This window comes from Vulpes vulpes, chromosome 12 (genome assembly GCF_048418805.1).
Source record: "Vulpes vulpes isolate BD-2025 chromosome 12, VulVul3, whole genome shotgun sequence".
Taxonomy (NCBI): domain Eukaryota; kingdom Metazoa; phylum Chordata; class Mammalia; order Carnivora; family Canidae; genus Vulpes; species Vulpes vulpes.
The window spans coordinates 172103852-172122224 of record NC_132791.1 but is presented as its reverse complement, the minus strand read 5'-3'; the positions used below and the strand labels follow the sequence as shown (position 1 = coordinate 172122224).

The 18373-nt window shown below is 49.1% G+C and overlaps 1 protein-coding gene across 1 annotated transcript in view; it reads right to left on the bottom strand.

Annotated features, from left to right (window-relative positions):
• Positions 1 to 18373, bottom strand: part of LOC112911892 (polycystin-1-like protein 2) — an 87608-nt gene that overhangs the window by 39238 nt on the left and 29997 nt on the right. The window contains exons 10-22 of the mRNA XM_072731966.1: positions 16666 to 16873; positions 15182 to 15302; positions 14336 to 14477; positions 13076 to 13252; positions 12332 to 12477; positions 11465 to 11659; positions 8620 to 8751; positions 7105 to 7287; positions 5446 to 5570; positions 4289 to 4415; positions 3488 to 3619; positions 2358 to 2580; positions 1596 to 1789 (exon numbers count right to left, since the gene is read on the bottom strand). Of these exons, the coding sequence (XP_072588067.1) occupies positions 1596 to 1789; positions 2358 to 2580; positions 3488 to 3619; positions 4289 to 4415; positions 5446 to 5570; positions 7105 to 7287; positions 8620 to 8751; positions 11465 to 11659; positions 12332 to 12477; positions 13076 to 13252; positions 14336 to 14477; positions 15182 to 15302; positions 16666 to 16873 (2105 nt within the window). The remainder of the gene's footprint in view (positions 1 to 1595; positions 1790 to 2357; positions 2581 to 3487; positions 3620 to 4288; positions 4416 to 5445; positions 5571 to 7104; positions 7288 to 8619; positions 8752 to 11464; positions 11660 to 12331; positions 12478 to 13075; positions 13253 to 14335; positions 14478 to 15181; positions 15303 to 16665; positions 16874 to 18373) is intronic.

Below are 18373 nucleotides of genomic sequence, written 5' to 3'. Positions count from 1 at the left end.
CAAGGCATCCCAGGCCAGCATCATGGGCATCAGACAGCTGCTGGGAGTGAAGGCTCTGGAAGGTCGCAACACACCCAGCGTCTTATTCATGAGGCACAAAGGCCTCTATTGCAAGCATGGGGAACACACTGTCTCTTGGACGTGTCAATGCACCCACTTCTTCTTAGCATTTTGGGAACTCCCTCCGTGTGGTGGCCGGAAGCCAGGGCAGGAATTGACAAGGGGGCTGAAGTTGTGGCAGAAATAAATCCAGAAGGAACTTGGCTCTGAGCCCCCTTCTGTGGCTCTGCTGGGGCCTGGCCTCTTACACTACTTGTGCCCATTGTCATTTGATCATGTGTGCTATTTGCTTCTTGGCTGTGCCCTCTGCTAGACTGAAAGCTCACTGATTTCTCTAACCATTATATCCCCACTGCCTTGCACATGGTAATTATTTGTTAAATAAATGGAAGAAGGTATTTGTAGTCTAGTAGATGGAGGCAGATGTGTGATAAATTTCAGCTAGATGTGGAGGTTTGCTGTTCTTGGGGAGGGTGTTAAGAGCTGTGGAAGTCCAGCAGAGAGAGGCTCCTGATGTCTGGAAGTTCCCAAGGAGATGGCATTAGAATGGGAAAATTGAAGGGTGAATAGGAGTTTTCTGGGCAGGGTAGGTTGTTTCCGGGGAGAGAACAGAGTATGAAGGGCATGGAAGAAGGAAGAGGAACACCGATGCCCCAGAGATGGCCTCTGGTGGCCTCAAAGCCAATGTCTGGAAGTGTCATGCACAGAACTGAGCTGACCTGAGATAGGGATCTGACTGCAATTAATAGAGCCACGTGCCATCCAGGTGTTTGGCAAAACTGGATTGGGAGCTGGACACACAGCACTGCATATCCCTGAAGGCTCCTGCTCTGGAGACAGACTTGAGTTTGAATCCCAACTCTGTTACCTACTAGGCAAGGGATTTGAGCTAAATGTGTTTACTTTCCTGAGCCTTTGTTTTACCACCTGTGGAATGGGAGTATCTAGTGTCTTAGAGGTTACTGTGGAGATCTGATGAAGTAATGCAGGTGAAGCATGGAACACAGCACCTGGCAGAGAATAAAGGGCTCAGCTCTGAGTTTGGTCCCCTGGAGAGGACACCCTGGCCTGGCCGCCTAGCAGCCCAGAGTCAACAGGGCTTCCCAATTATTTGTCCATTCCTTCAAGAGCCATTTGTTTTCAGTGGTGAGTGAAGCCCACTGTTCCTGACTTATGGGGCTCTCAGTGCACCATGGGAACAGACCTCATCTCAGGGACCTCCTGAGTAGATATGAAATGGCATAATGCTGTGTTTAGTGCTATGGAGGAGCAGATGTATGCACCAGGAAAGCCTACAGGGGGAATCTGATGTAGCCAGGGTGACAGTTTTCTCAAGGAAGTGACACTTGCGGCAGGATCCGAAGGAGGAGTTGACTAGACCAGGAAGAGGGGCATTCCAGGCACAGGGAACAGCGTAGGCAGAGACGCTGTGGTGGGGTGCAAAATGGCCAGCAGAGACACTGGAAGGAAGCCTTAAGTGAGTTGGACACACCCAACCATGTTGCTTTGTCTTCTTCTTTGTATCCTCTCCTTACCTGGCACCCAGAGTTGTCCCAAGTCCCCTGGACCTCATCCCAGAACACACAATGGGACAGGAAGGTGGTGATGCCAACTGTGAGGTCCCTGCCAGGGATCAGTTCCAGGTCAGACTCGGGGACCACAGTCAGATAATAGACCCCTTCTCCAAAATGCAGGTCCTCTGGGTTCAGGATCCACGTGGACAGCCCATCTGCAAGAAATAGGGATCCAGGTCAGCCGGAAGCCTCATGGAGCCTGGGGCTAACATCATGGAAGGGAGAGACTTGGCAGGGAAGCTCACTTTGGTGATCTCCCTAATGTCGTAGGAAAGCCCTCGCCTCCTGAGACCTGGAGGAGAGGAGAGGACACACTCCCAGGTCCGTGTGCAGAGCACAGCTGCCAAGTCAGATAGATGAGGGCCCAATTCTGACTCTGTCCCTTCTTGGCTGTGTGACTTTGTATCAGTTACTTAACCTCTCTGTTCTTATCTGGCAAGAGGAAATGCCCATAATGCCCATCCTGAGGGTTGTAATGAAGATTACAAGGTTACAACAAGGTTAGTTCTATAAGTGTTTGTCAGTTTCTTCAGGGCATGTAGTAAATGCTCACTTAATGTTGCCAAATGATAATAATAGTAGTAATAATAACACAAAAAATCAGCATTGAATGTGACATTATTTTTTTCTTTTTCTCTATGGCTTCTGATTCTCAAGTTTTAAGTTGGTCACCCTCTCCCCACCCCCAAGAAGCTCAAGAAGCTAGTCCAGTTGATGGACTACCTGTAGCAGCCATTGGCGGAATGTGAGCTTTTGCATCATAGCTGGTCTCATTGGGGTGGTAGCCATAGCCCAGGCTGAGTATGAGTGGGATGGCAGGTCTCCAGTGCAGCTGGATCCCCAAAGCTGCTCTGTCTGAAGTCAGGTTCACCCATAAAGCTTCAGGACTGGTCAGGTTTAACACAGTTGGCTCACTGTGCCCTTCCAAAAGCCGAGGCAGCAGGATCTGTTATCAAAAACAGTCAAATCAAGGGTACATGGGGTGGGAATGCCAATGAGCATCAGGGCTGCTGGACAGAGCAAGGCAAAGTGAGCACCCCAGGAATTGAGATCCACACTGTGCTGTGCTCATTCTATCAGTTTCCTGGGGCTGCTTAACTAATGACCACAAACTTGGTGGCTTATAACACCCCAGATTTGCCGTCTTACAGTTCTGGAGGCCAGAAATCCAAAATCAACTTCATAGGGATAAAGTTGGCAGGCTGATGCCTTCTGGAGATTCTAGGGAAGAATACCTTCCTTGCCTTTTCCAGCTTCTGGAGGCACCCATGTCCCTTGGCTCATGGCCTCTCCTCATATCACCCCAACTCCTTGCTTATGTCATCAGATCAGCCTTTTAAAGAAAATCTGACAGCTTAGAGCCTGGATGGTAAGAGTGGTTTATGTAATGAAGATGATTAAAATTCCAATCAACAGATATAAAGAAATGTTTTGATTGTATAGCCAAAGATTGGCAATGATATACATTTGTAGTTTTAAGCTAAAATACGATGTGTAACATAAAGACCATTCTAGGGCAGCCCGGGTGGTTCAGCAGTTTGGTGCCACTTTCAGCCTAGGGTGCGATCCTGGAGACCCACGATCGAGTCCCATGTCGGGCTCCCTGCATGGAGCCTGCTTCTCCCTCTGCCTGTGTCTCTGCCTCTCTCTCTCTTTCTCTGTCTTTCTCTCTCTCTCTGTCTCTGTCTCAAATAAATAAATAAATAAATAAATAAATAAATAAATAAATAAATAATCTTAAAAAAAAAAAAAAGACCATTCTACTCTCCTCTTTAATCAACTTTTGGTCTCAACCAAGTTGAAGAAGAAAACAGAAGTGATCATGGACTTCTGACAGCACCCCCAACTTCTACCTCGATATTCTCCGACAGATTCCTCATGGGTATGAGATGTCCACTAGGGCTGGTCAAACAGAAGCCACCAATAGTTCCACTGACATCAAAGTGACTTCGGGCTGGGAAGGGGCTCTTGGGGAAACTCATCACCTGAAACCAAGAACAAGAAGTGCTGGCTAAGGCCCCTGAAGGCTGGAAGGTGACTGCAACCCTGTGTGAATGATAAGCTTCCTAAGATGGGACAGACAAGTGGCCTTGTCCTATGGGGTGAGTGGGGAACCCGGCTGTTAGCTGTATCTGGCCTTCCTGGGGTGTGTCTGTCCTCCAGGGCTGAGGACCCACTCAGGCCCATAAAGCTATACAACTACTGGACCATGAAACCCTCCAAGTCTTTCTTCTTGGCAAAGCCAACAAGCCCCCAAGAGAGATATACTTGTCTGCCTTCACTGGGGCTCAAAGAACTGAGAATCGGATGTGCCCTCACTTGGGAGTGAAAAGAACTCTGGGTTCACCATTTCCTAGTTATGGAATGAAGTCCAAAAAGCTTTATTTCCAGTAACTAATTGAACCAATTAGCTGGAGAAATTCCACAACACAGTGGAAGAAGGATGGATTTGGGTGTTGGAAGGCCCGAGTCTGCATCCCAGCTCTGCCACTTTGCTTGTGGCGTTGGGTGAATCACTGAACCTCATCTGCAAAATGGGTGTAGTAATACTGTGTAACTGACAGGGTTGTTATCAACATAAATGAGCAAACACACATAGAAGTGACAAATAAGCTATAAAGGGCTGCTCCCAAGGAGGTTATTACTGTTGTTACCCTGATGTCCACAGGCTCCCAGCTGTCCTCCATGGAGCCAAGGGAGGAGGCCACAGGCAGGGTAAAGGTTGCAGAGCTGGCAGCCTTAGTATGCACAGAGGAGCCTCGCCAACTCCGGGGCTGTATTCTGGCCACAAGGTGAGAACATAGGTGTCAGGAGAGAGAGAAGAAAGCCAGTGTCAGAGGAACATCTCTTGCACTGCAGGGAACCCCAGCGTTGCCATCAGAGTACATGGCTCTATTTCAGTCCCCTTAGATGGTTCTGCATGTTCATGTCAGTAGGAGCAGCACAAGAGCAGCTGATGGCCCCAGCGCTGGGTTGGAGGCTCTATGAGGACAGGGCATTAGCCAGCTCTGTTTGCTGCTGCGCTCCCAATGCCTAGAAGAGCACCTGACATATGATGGTGGTCAACACATACTTTGTTGAATGAATAAATGAGCTGATGTGGACACTTCTCCAGGCTTATCCCCTCTACCTACTTGATCTCAGATGTCATGGGCTTCTAGCCCCATCTTCTCTGGCCTTTGATGTCCCATCTGATTAGATTGGGGACCTGGTTTCAGACCCTAGTTCTGATCAGAATGCTGCTTCGGAAAACTGCCCCTGGCACCCAAGAGGGTAACCCTGGCATGAGGAATCAAAGAAGGGGGCTCACTACAAGAGTTGCAGAAGTGCCTGCAGGGAGGTGCAGCACCTGCTTGTCCGGTGGAGGCATGCAGGGTGGAGGGCATTCTCAGGTACTGTTAGGGTGCAGCAAGAGGCAGGCCCTCCACAAAGAATTCCCAAGGCCAGTGTATCTTGAATCCCCATAGCTCTGTGGAGCAATGGGGTTGGCCAGGCACACCCAGAACGTGGTGTAAAGTGGGCAGGCCCCCTTCATTCAGCCTCCCTGCCTGCTTGGCTCCAACATGATCCATCTCTCAGGACTCCTGGGTGGCTCCAAGATGGGACTTGGCACTCAACAGCTCCTTTCCTATGCTGTGCAAATACCCAGACTTTATCTCAGTGAAAAGCCCTCCCACATCCAGCTCCCCTCAGGTGTCCCACTTCCAAGGCTGGTCTTCTGGGCTCTACCTGGCACAGGGTCTTAGGATGAGGGTGTGGACCGAGCCAGGTCAGGGACAGGCTCTCTTGGGACCTCAGTGCAGCTGGTTACCTGTTTGTATATACAGAGATGGAAGGGGTGGCCAGAGTGGCTGGGAGGCCCCCAGGCAGTGTCCCCAGAAGGAGGGCAGCCTGCACATGCTCCACAACTCTGAGCAGCTGGGGCACGGAGGCCATCTGGAAAAGAAAACAGGGGTAACTGCTGGGGACCCATCTCTGTATGCTGCCTTTGGTTACTGTCACCAGGCTAGCGTGGGACCCTCAGTAGGGACTGGGAGAAGGCAGAGGAGTGAGGAAGGGACAGCACTACTGTTTATTGACTTCCCAGCTCTGTGGGGAGTGAAAAGTAAGCACTCGTGAAGATTCCAACCCCTTTTGGAATGTGAACCCCTTTTCATCCAAGTCTGGAAGGCAAGTGCTCTCACTTCCCTTGGGAATTCTCAAATTCCCATTTGGCAGATGGGAAAACAAAGGCACATAAAGGATAAGTGACTTGCAGAGCTCACATGTTGATAAAGACAAGTGCCAGGACTCACAGTGAGGTGCCAGGCATCTGGCTCCTGAGTCTGTGTGTTGAGCTGTCACACTGCATGCCTCTCTGGGCTGCGCTATTTGACCCTGACATCCACCCATAACCCAGGTCTTATTTGCGGGCAAATAGAAAGCCACAGGCAGAGCCATTTCACTGGGTCATCTGGGCTTGGACTGCTCCTCACCATACCCAGACCCCCAGATGAGGATGCAGTGTCGCTGAAGCCAAAATGTGAGGATCTGAGACGGGCTAGATGTTTGCACGAATTGTGTGTGTGTGTGATTGAGTGGATGTGAATGTGAATATATGTGTGTTTGAGTGTGACCTGTGAATATAAGGAATTAAGTGTGTGTATCTGAGTATCTGAGCATAAGTGTGTGATTGTGAGTCTGAATGTGAATGTGGGTTTGAGGATATGTGTGAGTATGTGCTGGAACATAAGTGAGTGTCAATGTGGTTTTGTGTGTGACTGTAACCATATGTCTGTGTGTGTGTGTGTGCAATCATGTGGCCATGTATGAAGATAGAAGTGTAAATGTGCATCTCTGTGAGTATGTGTAGGACTGTGTGCTTACATGTATGTGTGAGAGTGTGAGTGCTTATAAGTGTGTGTTAGTGTAGGAGTGTGTGAGTGAATATGTTAGTGTCTGTGGGTGTGTGTGAGTGCATGGGTGTGTTTGAGTGTGACTGTGTGTGTATGTGTGTGTGTTCCCCACATGCTATAGGACTATGGAGCAGCAAGAAATGGGTTTTCCACTCCATCATGATACCATCCTAGGAGGCCCTTCCCCTTGTGCCCCCATCAAGGACGCTGGGGCTGCCTCTCTTCTAAAAATGTACTGTGTGGGGTAGACATGTGATCCCTTCCATTGGTGGCTTATCTGAGATGAGACGGAATGCCTTGATTTGCAGGTGACATGTGAGACTGAGGGAAGTTATGTACCCTTCCCAAGTCTCAGGGTTTGAAAGCGACAGAGGCAGGATTGGAAGGCAGGCTGCCTTGATCCAGAGCCTGTGCTCTGCCTCCCAGAAGCTCTGGTCTCTGTAACTTTTCTTCTAGCTCCCTAGAAATGGTTTTAACCTCTTTGCCTCTTTTTCTTCATCTGCAAGATCTAGAAAGGCTGGTGTAAGCTGGGTGTGTGGTAGCTGGGAGGTCTGCAGCTGGGCTGAGACACATACCTGACTGCCCTTGGCCTCTGCATGCTTTTCTGGTCCCTCCCTCAGGGAAGCTTCCAGCACACTGCCCACAGCCTGAAACAGGTCCTTGGTGGCTGCCTGGCGCCTCTGGTCTTCAGGATGGGCCTTGGAACACAGTGCCAACAGGGCTTCACTGGCATGCTGCAGAGCCCAAGTGGCCTCCCACTGGATTTCCCAAAGGAGAAGGAAAAGCAACATGAGCCCTTGCTGATAGACTATCCCCTACACCATTCAAAGGACAAGAAGGGAGCAAGGTGAGAAACAAAGTAGGAGAAATCTAGGCCCATTGCACAGGCTGCCTGTGTCACTGACTTGAGGTAGGTTCTCCTTCCCTACAATGTGCTAAATTCCTTCAGGAGAGTAGCCTCGTCCATCTCTGAGTCTTCCCAGAGTGCCTTCCACAATGCCTAGCACATAGTAGTAAATGGTCACTGAGTGGGGGATGGGCTTGGGTGGAAGGATGGAAGGATGGTTGGGTGGCAGATGAGTAGATAGATGGATGGATAGATGGACAAGACACTTGTCCAGTTTTGTAATTATGTATGTATTTGTGAGATTATTTGTGTAAAGTGTTGCTCTCCCCGTACTCTGAAAGTGCTGTGAGCAGAGACTATGTTGTGTGACTTGCTGAATTCTTGATGCACGGTTTTTGCACAGTACCTGATATATATTAGGCATTCAGGAAGCATTTGTTGAATGAATGAATAAATTAATGCAGGATGAGTGAATGGAAAGGTAGAGTGATGGATGTACATAGATGGGCACTGAATAGATGTATGTACATGGAGTGGATGGATGAGCAAATGGGCGTATAAATGGCAAATGTGATGTTAACAGCATCATGGCCCCAGAAATAAAGGTCAGCCTTGCTGGCTTCAGGCTGGAGAATGTGAGGGGCACAACCTCCTGAGAATAGGTGGAGCAGAGCCAGGATGACTTTCCCCTCTTACTGATTTAGGGCTTCTTTTTTTAACCTTTCGTTACTATAACATGGGGAATATGGTGATTTAATTTGGGTTCTCCAAGAGGCAGAGCCTGAGGCAAGGGTTTAAGATGTAGGCAGGCAGAGTAGCTGGTGAGGTGGGGGTAGGAGTCAAAGAAGAAAGAGACAGGAACTGGCAACTGGACATCAGTCTGATATGTACTAGTGAACTTGAGTATGTATGAAGTGGGGAACATGGGTAGGTTAGCAGCAGCATCTGGGGACACATTTAGTGTCACCCAGTGATTAGAGTCAGTCACCTTGAGGTGCCACTGGCAGGTAGGGGAGTCAGGTATGTGAGCACACAGGCTATGACACCCAGAATGAGACACAGGAGCTGCAGGAGGACATCTTCTCTCTCGGCATCACTCATGCAGGATCATTGGAAAGAAGATAGCGGAAACCTTGGTGGCCCTGAGATTGAGGGACCTTTGACATGGGGGGAGTTGTCAATTACCTACAGCAGAGTGTGTGTCCCATGGCTTGGCCTGGGACAGCAGATGGGCCTCACTTACCTGGGCCTTGGGTGTGAGCTCCTCACTGTGGTGGGTCACCACTCTCAGCACCTGGGCCAACCTTTGTACCTCCTGCATGTCCCCCAGGGTGGTAGTGATTGCAGATAGTGACCCCAGCACATGCTCTCTGACCTTGATGCAGAGGGAGGGAGATGGGGAGAGAAAATGTAATTTCAGTGGTTTGATGAAACGATTTCAGAAAGATTTGGGGTCAGAGCAAGTGACCAGGCTCATCTGGAGTTTTTCCAAACCTCATAGACCTCTCATAGGATATGTACTGGGCAGTGTAATGGCCTCCCAAAAATATCCACATCCTAATCCTTGAAACCTGTCAATATGTCACCTCACATGGCAAAAAGGACTTTGCCAAAATTTTTTTGGAGTTTTATTTTATTTTATTTTTTTATGTGCTCAGTGTGGGGCTTGACTCACACCCCTGAATCAAGGGTTGCATGCTCCTCTGACTGAGCCAGCTAGGAGCCCCTGTTTTGGAATTTTAATTAAGTTAAGGTTCTGAGATAGGAGTGGATCTGGATAAACCAAGTGGGACCTATGTCACAGGGGTCTTTGTAAGAGGGAGGTGGGATGGTCAGAGCCAGAGAAGATGTGTGGATGGAGGCAGAGGTGAAGAAGAGGCTGGGGAAGGAAAGGAAAGGAAGTGAGGAGGGGAAATTAGAGGAGGGGAGGGAGGAGAAGTGGAGGGAAGAGGAAGGAAAGGAGGAAGAATCTGAAGGTGCTGAGCTGCTGGCTTTGGAGATGGAGAGGAGTGTGGAGGCTTCTGGGGACCCTAGGGACCGTGCTCTCTGAGCTACGGAGCCCTAACAAGGGGCTCACTGGGGGCTGGTGTTGGCAGCTGCAAAGAAAACCTAAGAATAGAATTTCAGTACTGCCCAGGAGAACTTTCCACATTGATGAAACAGTCCTATCTCTGCACCGTCCACTCACCAAATGTGACTATTGAGCCCTTGAAATGTGGCCAGTGCAAACAGAAAACTGAATTTTTAAAACTTTATTTCATATTTATGCATTTAAGATAGGTGTAAGTACCTAGATATGGCGAATGGCAACCACCTGGCACAGCACAGATCCAAGTGAACAGTCCCCCTCTTGCAGCCTCTTCCTGACAGCTCACTCAGCCTACCTGTCTGACAGCCTGTCTTGGCAGCTGCAGAGTCTGGGCATGTCTGCTGTTAGCTCAGGGTGCATCTAGGCTCTGGCTAGGATGGAGGAGAGAATAGGCCAATGTATGGGGGGACTCTTGTCAGAATGTTCTGGAAGGAGAAACTGTTTGCTTTTACAAATCTTCCCTCCCTCCTTCGTCACTGTCCTGAAGGCAGCTTCCATGGAGATGCCACAATTCCTGACTCTCTGGCCAGTGGATTCATTCAGCAGGAAATGAGAGGGCAGGAGGAGAGAGAGCGAGAAGCTATTCTGGTGCTTCCCTCCCTCCACTGGTGGGTCAACTGCCTCATTCTTCAGAAGCTATTGCTTCCACCATGATGCCCCATGCAGCTGCCCCCTCCAGATTCTGGTCACTTCAGGCTAAGCCCCGACTTGAATCAACAGAACTCTTCTTAAATTCTTCTCAGTTATCCTGTTAGAGTTTTATGCCTGCCTCCTGCCAGGACCCCAGTGTTTCACGAGGAGATCTTGGATCAGGCTGCCATAGTCTGTGTGCTCAGGGACCACAGGATATCCAAATGGAAGTCTGCCATAGCTAATGTTCAGAGTGAAAGCAACCAAGACTGAGAACAAGAGGTGGGTGGGTGTATGGAGGGGCTAACATGAAACAGGGCAGGGCTGAGAGTCTTGGAGGGCAGGAGGTGGATGGGGGAAGAGCTCGTCTGGGTTGGAACCTCATATTCACTTCCACCTTAGAAATGTGGGCCTGTGCAAGCTGTTAAAATTCTCTAACCCTAAAAAAAAAAATTCTCTAACCCTGTTTCCTCTTATGTGACCTAGACAGGGACCTCACCATTTATCTTGTAGAGTTTTAGTGAGAATTACATATCCATGAAGATCTTGGGGTTGGCAGCACAGAGTAGGTATTCAATAAATGTTAGCTATTTATCTATAAGTAGTTACTATGACAACCACCACTTCTTTGTATTAAGTACTTACCACATGTCCTACACCATGCTAAGTACTTTCATGCCAACCCTTCAGGGACCAGAGAAGTCCATCTTTTCTTCTCCATGCCCAGCAGGTGTATGTGATGCTGTGTGTGTGTGTGCGTGTGTGTGTACCTGCACCCACACATGTTCATATAGCAGGTACCAGGAGTGGAAGTAGTCCTACGCTCTGTCATAGTTGTTTGTCATGTCAGGCTGTAACACATGAAACGGCCATTCTGTGGATTACAACTGGTTGGATGTTGGTAATTTCAAATGGCTTGACCTAACCTTATGAGGAAAATACTATTTATTATCCCATTTTCCAGTTGGCGAAACAGGCTTAGAGAAGTTCCTTCACCAGCCTGTGATGGTATAGATGGCAAATGACAGAGGTGCAATGACATCCAGGGTCTAACCCCAAACCATTAACTATATGAGAGTGGCCAGGCCACTTTTCTCCTCTGTTGTCATCTTTGACAGGAAGGACTGGAGCGATACTCTTAAATTCCCTCCTGCCCTGGAAGCCTTTGACACTGTGAGGCAGAGCAGGGAAAACAGGTTTCCGTCATTTTGGGTCACTCACCAAGAAAGGACCAGAGGGGGAGGTGATGTCAACAGCTAGGCAGATACTGAGGCTTCTCCACAGCTCCGTGAATTCCACTCCCCACCCTGAATGGCTGTACAGACCCTGGGGCCCCAGTGACAACCTAAAAAGGGGCCCGTTTGAGCACCTTCTTTCTGACATCCATGTTCAGCAGCTGCCCACAGCCCTGTCCCTGGCTCTCCAGGTCCAGGATGGATGACACAGCCGTGGCCAGCTGGAAGAGCCGTTCAGGGTCCCGCTCGCCTTGCAGAGTGGCGGTGACATTCTCCAGCACGGCGGCCTGGAATGCCACGTTCTCAACACAGATGTCTCCAAGTCCCACCTAACAGGGAAACCAGAAGCACGCTCAGGGCAGGGAAGACCTTGGCTCTCCAGTTCTTGTTCCAGAACCCGGAGCCCGAAGTCATGGTATCATGTGGCAAATCAGAGCAAGGCTGCAAGGCCTCACACTTAGTGTGGGGTCTCTCCTGAGGCTTGAGGGCAACTAGGCCCACTTGTAGCAGGCAGCCAACCACCACTGAAAGCAGGCCTTACGTGAGTCACTGCTTCTCCCTCACAGCCCTCTTCATCATGCCCCCAGTCCCTTTCTGCTCCACCTGGCCTCTCACCCTTGAAATTTACCCAGATTTTGTCCAACCCCTCTGCCTTGTAACCCTGATAGTTGATTTTGGTCCTCCTTCCTCTGGACTCTGATGACACTGGTCAGACTCATCCCTGGATCTTTGTGCTCCAAACCTCTAGGGCCCTACCCTTCTGCTGGCCACTGAGATATAGGATCTGCAAAGGTAGAGACCATGTTTGTTTTGTTCACAGCTGTGTCCCCAGGACCTGGCACATTGCAGATGCTCTGAAAATACTAGTTGAAGGAATGAATGAATCAGTGACTCAATGTGGTCATGCCCTTGGCTTCCTTCAACATAGCTACCCTCTTGGTGAGTTTCAGTTGGGTCAATAAGTTTTCTCAATAAAGAAAGAAAAGGCAGTCACCACCCACCTTCACCACTGCATGGGCCTGCTGTTTGTCCCCTGCGAGATTGGAAACAGAAATGACCACCGCCAGCATGAAGTCATTGTTTACTTTCCCAAGTGGCAGATAAACTGATGAGAGAGCAGGTTCAGGGCCACAGTGTAGACAGGAACCTAGTAAATGGAAACTGAACAGTTAGGGGGGCATCTCCAAGACCCCAGGGAGACTGGAAACCCATTGAAGTAGAGCCTGATGACAAGGGCACAAAAGACCCAGCTCATGAAGGCATGGCAAGCACTCGGGGACTCCATGCTTTCAGAGAGAAGACAGCCGTCTATACTGATCCACCAGCCTCTCTAGGTAATTGCAGGCTGCTATGACTTGGGAATAATTTTACTAGTATCCATAAAAAAATTTTTAAAACTTTTCCTCTTTGCAGGCTTAAAAAAAATTCAAGGTCATCAACCAAATTTAAAAAGGAAGAAGAGATCTTTAAAATTAGCTCAAAACATATCCAACCTCACTCAAAAGTCAGTTCCTGTACCACGACCTTCCCAGGCTGGTGGATCTAAACAGCCTCCCCCACCCCACCCTCAGCCTCTCCCAGAAGTGGATGGCTGGGACACTGTGCCTGGGCCTAGAGGAGTCTTTGTGCTGCAAACCTCTCACACATGGAGCACACTTTTTGTAGCTCCCACAGGGAGACAGGCCCCTGTTTCGGGAGAGATGGCACCTCGCAGTGGAAGGGAATGCATAGCCCTGGGCCGGTACCTGACTCCAGACAGAAGCAGTAATCCAGGGGACCCAGGGCCGAGGATGTGTTACAGAAGATGGTGAAGCTCGTCAGAATGGTACCCTCTTCTGGAGTGATGGTGCAGCTGGGCACCTCCGGGGGAGGCAGAGAGCTGATCACGTAGGTGTCCTCCCCATAGGCATGCCTGGTCACTGCTGAGGAGTGAAGACAGAGAGTGTGTGGGGCACCGTGTGAGTCACACAAACCACCATGCTTCAGGATCGCCCTGGGAGCTTGTTAAGCATGCAGATTCCCAAGCCGATCTCCTGACCCCGACCTCTCTGGAGGTTCTGGGGTGGGGCTCAGTAATCTGAATATCTAACAATTCCCTCTGATGCAGGGTATCCTGGGGTCTCACTTTTTAAGAGTCAGGCCTTCTGTAGAACAGGGCTAATATTAGCTGCTTCCAGAATCTAGAAACAAGGTGACCCTGCCCAAAGCCTTGCTCTTTCCAGGCCTCCACCTGCACCAGCATCCCACACCACCTGGTGTTTCAAAAACAGTATATACCTGGAAGGGCTGGGCATAAAGAGAATTTAATCAGTTAAAAATGGATTCCTTAGCATAGACCTAATTCAGAAGGTTTAGGGCAAGCCTTGGGGTATTTATCTGATTTTATTTTTAAAGATTTTATTTGTTTACTTGAGAGAGAAAGGATGAATGAGAGAGAGAGGGAGAGAATCTGAAGCGGACTCTGCACTGAGCACGGAGTCCAATGAGGGGCTCGATCCCACAACCATGAGATCATGACCTGAGCTGAAACCAAGAGTCAGATGCTTAACTGAGCCACCAAGGCACCCCTGGAGTGTTCATTTTAAACTGGAATCCCAGGTTGTCCCCATGTGGGTGGTCTCTGGGCCACTTTGAGAAAAACTGGATCAAATGAACCCATCTGGAAGAGAATAATCACTCATCATTTGTCATTTTGATAATCTACCTTTCCCACCACACAGGGCTTGTTTAAAGTGAGAATCTTCCTGGCAGGACATGCACCACCCTAGAATAATATGTCACATCCACCCTGCATAATGCCATTCAGAGTCAGGAAACTGAGGGACGGAGAATTTAAATACCTTGCCTCCCAGGTAAAAAGTGATGGTGATGGGATTAACACCAGAGCCTGTGTATGGCCCCTGACCCTGCACTGAAGTCCCACATTTCAGGGCTTCATGTTGGTCTTGGTTCACTTTCTGGGCAAATGGGATCTGTGACAGGAGACTGAGGGGAGGCCTCCACACCTGTGGCTTTGATCCGGATGGCCTGGCCCCAGGTCTGCAAAAAGGAGCTGTTCAGCCGCAGTGTAGAGGTGTTGCTCTCAATGAGGATTAAAGCACTTGGCCAAAATCCCTGGAATCTGCAGGCAGCTGGGAGAGGCTCAGCCTGAAAGAGAACACCATCCAGAGCTCCTAAGGCTTCCACCTTGATGCTGGACCCCAGCAGGGCCGTGGCTTCCGACCCCTAGGAGGCCTTCCAGATTTGTCTCTGCTACAAAGGCACCAAGTGCTTACCTGGGACACACCAAATACCCAGTTTCCAGCCTTGTTTAGGTGTTTGTCTGAGGTCAGCTTCCCTTGTTGGAAAGCCTGCGACTTTTGTGCACAGGTCACTTACTGAGAGAGGCCTCTCAGGAAAATCAGAGGGGAGAAGGAAGCACAGTAGGGCAGAGAATGAAACTAGGGATAGAAGTGGCTTCAGGAGGTGTCCAGCCAGCCTCAACTGGATCCAGCAGGGAGTGTGAGGCCCACCACAGAAGCTATCTCATTCAGAGGCAGGGTGGCTGGGCCATTAGAGCCAACCTCCACTGATTACCGGCCAGCAGTCACTGCCCAGCAGCTGAGGATAGGTGCATCAGCCTGGGAAGAGGAGCTGGGCTGGGGACTAGCAGCATCTGCTGGGAGGTTTCTCCATTGCTTCTGCTCCCTTGCATCTGTTCTCCCTTATGACCAGTGCCCTCCTTTTCCTCTGGGGAACACCACCATCCCACCTCCCCAACTCTGCGGGCTCTGACCCACCCCCAGCTCAGTACTGACCATGTGACACAGGGTCTGGTCAGTCAAAGCAAGAGTGATCGCCAGTGTCCTCACCTTCTCCAGAGAAGTGTCCTCTAAGTACCAGTTGAACATGGCCACTGGGGAGTCATCCCCCAAGGTGACTCTGAGAACAATGTCTTCACTGGTATTTGCTGGCCTGCAGTTCTTCTCACAGCTGAGAGGGAGACAAAATGGAGTGCAGAAGCTCACTCAAGCCTCGTGGCTTGCTCTTTTGTCTGGTTCTTCTCAGGTCCTTTGCAAAGGTGGCAGAGGGCCTTTTTTTCAAGTGAAAAATAGAATAAAAGCAACCCAATGCCCCAACCAAAACCAGAACATAGTGTTGGTCATGGAGACAGAGGGATCTGTGCCTGCCCCAACTCCCACTCATTCCCTATGAAAGACAATGGTATGGAAAGTGCATGAAGCCCAGGGTCCTCAGATCCTGCCTCATATGAAAGGTCACTTTGCATGAGTCACTTAAATTCTCTGAGTCTCAGTTTCCTCACCTTCAAAGTGAAGGGATAAGAGCAGATGGTATTTCCGTGATTCCTTCTAGCTCTAACAATAATAAAGGAATGCTATGGTTTTATCGCATGTATGCCACAGGTTATAAATTATTTGCTTCATTATTCACTTATCCAGGGCTTACCACCACCCTGTGAGTGATATATCAGAATCCCCTATCATAGACAAGCAAATCAGGCTCAGGGTGCCAATGTGATTTGTCCCAGGTGACATGACTCTTGAGTGGGGGAAGGGAACATGAACCAGACTGTCTACATTCAGATCCTGGGCCTTCTCTATAGCATCCCTGCCCACATCTGTAAATAGACCCTTCGTCCACCTCTCATCAACTCCCAGTTTGAGGGAGACATCTCCTCGTTGGGACCTAGTTGAGAGACCAAACTACCTTGAGCTTTCACCTTGACTACTGCAAGAGCTCCAGCAATCTCTGGGAACCCTCTCTTGCCTGCCTCCAACCTGCTCTCCACTCTGCTATCACAGCATTTTGAAGTAAGACGTGGTCACGTCCCCAGCCTGCTTGCAACTAACTCTTGGATGGCTTTCTAGAACTCTTCAAAATCATGTCTGTGGCATAACCCACAAGTTTCCACCAGAGCCAGGCCCTGCCTCTTCCCCTAGTTTCTTCTTGCCCCTCTCTCTCTCCCTCCATACTTGAGCCACACCAATCTCTTTCACTTCCAGGTTATTCTATGCTCCCTCCCTTCGCCGCCCAGTTCCCTCTGCAGCCCCCTTTCCCTGCCAAGTTAATTCCTCTTCCCTGTTCACATCTCATCTGGGGAATGGCCTTCCCTGACCTGGAGTCAGGGAAGTTGTCATAGAGGTGAACCATCTCCCTCCATTTGTTGGGGTGGATCATTGCTGACCACCAGGGAGTGCTCCCTGTGAGAACTGTGACCCAGTCTACTGGGCCACCACTGTTAAGACCTAACCCCTACACCAGTGCCAGCCGGCTCTTCAGTAAATGGAGGCTGAAAGGGTGGCAGCACTGCAGAAGTTTGCTCTCTTGCCCCAACCTGACTCGAGGCCTGAGTTCCAGGGGGGCAGACACATAGAGGCACTGCTCCTCCTGGTTCTCCAGCTGTCTGCGTCTCCAGGTGACCAGGCGCAGGGTGATGGCAGAATTGGGTGGTGGCAGGCAGGATGGAAGAAGCACCAGCTCCCTCTGGTCTGTGCGGAGCAGCTGCCTCTCAACACAGTAGCTCCACTGGGCCCAGCAACGTCCTGAGAGAGAAGAGCAAACGCTGTTATCCATCCAAGGACCTCTGTGATTTGGAGTTTTTGGAAGAAAAGTCATAGATTAGAAAAGCAGCTCCAAAGAGGGAGTTTGGTTTTTAAAAACACTCTCACTTGCAGGGTGCAGGAATGCTACTGGGTAAGGATGCTTCTGGGGAGATGAGTGGCACTTCACTCTGAATCTGAGCACACCTGCAGCATATGTCAGCTGCTTTTGCCCCAGCAATTTGTATTGATGAACGAATGGGCAGGCATATATAGCAGGAGAGAGGCCAGGAGATTATACAGCTGTGCCTGGGAGAGCATCCAGGGCAGTTTCTTGTCCCTTGTGTAACTCTTACTCCACGTGGAAGCAGTTGTCCTCAGCTGTGTGTCTCTGTGGGTACCTTGGGGGCTATATCTCCATCTGGGAGGCTGCATGTCATCTGCTTTATGATACCAGCTCAGTAAATCCCTGTATCCTTTGCCCTTCATCTCTGTTGATTGATGTTTATCCATCAATCACTTTGCTTCCTCTTCCACCCAGTAGAGCATGGAACATGATCTAGGGTCAGGCCATCAGCTCAACCACCGTAACTCTATATTTGTATCCTCTATGAATTCTGATAATGAGAATTAATTCTGATAATGAGAAGTAATATTCAAAAGGATGTCTTGAGCACTTACCAATGGATTATCGAAAGGCTTCAAATTTTACATGATTTTTGACCTGGCTATTCCCTTTCTCAAAACTTATGAAAGTTCACTAAAGAGGCAAATAAAGATAGAACTACAAGGATGCTCATTACAATGTTGTTTTTAAAGGCAAATAATGCAAAACAACCTAAGTGCCTAAAAATAGGGCACGAGTAAATAAATGATCGGATACCAACTAGTCTATTATGCAGTTATTGTGAAATCAAGATGGAAAGGATGGCATTAAAATATGCAGGATATATTGTTCAAAGAAAGAAAACTAAAATAATATGTACAGTAGGCATGGCATTCATTTCCAAAAGAACTTGTGCCTCGCTAGGGTATAACCCTATAGAAAGGAGGACAACCATTTCTACATAATGGGTACTGGTGCTACCCTTTTGGTTTGTCTGAAAATACATCCTCACTTCTAGACTCTCTTCCCAGTGACATACCAAGGGGAAGGAAATGAAAGGAGGGATCCACCCAGAGAAGAGGAGTTGTTTTTATTTCATCACTGATGTTGTTTGTGGCGAAAATAAAGCAGATTGACTTTTAGGATTAATTACTGTTCTTTGATTCTCTGTAAGTCATGCACCTCCTTGTTGCCTGCCTTCAGGGCTACCTCTGCCTCGGTTTGCCACTGCTTCCCCCCACCTCCCATTTCCATGGAATTCTCAATCTCTGGCACATGCAAGGTACACAAAATGTCAGGCATAAGTAATGCCTGTCTGAAGGTTAAAAAACAGCAAAGCTGACCCCTATCCATTACTTTGTGTTGAGTTAGGACAGTTCTAGAGCTCTACAGCCACC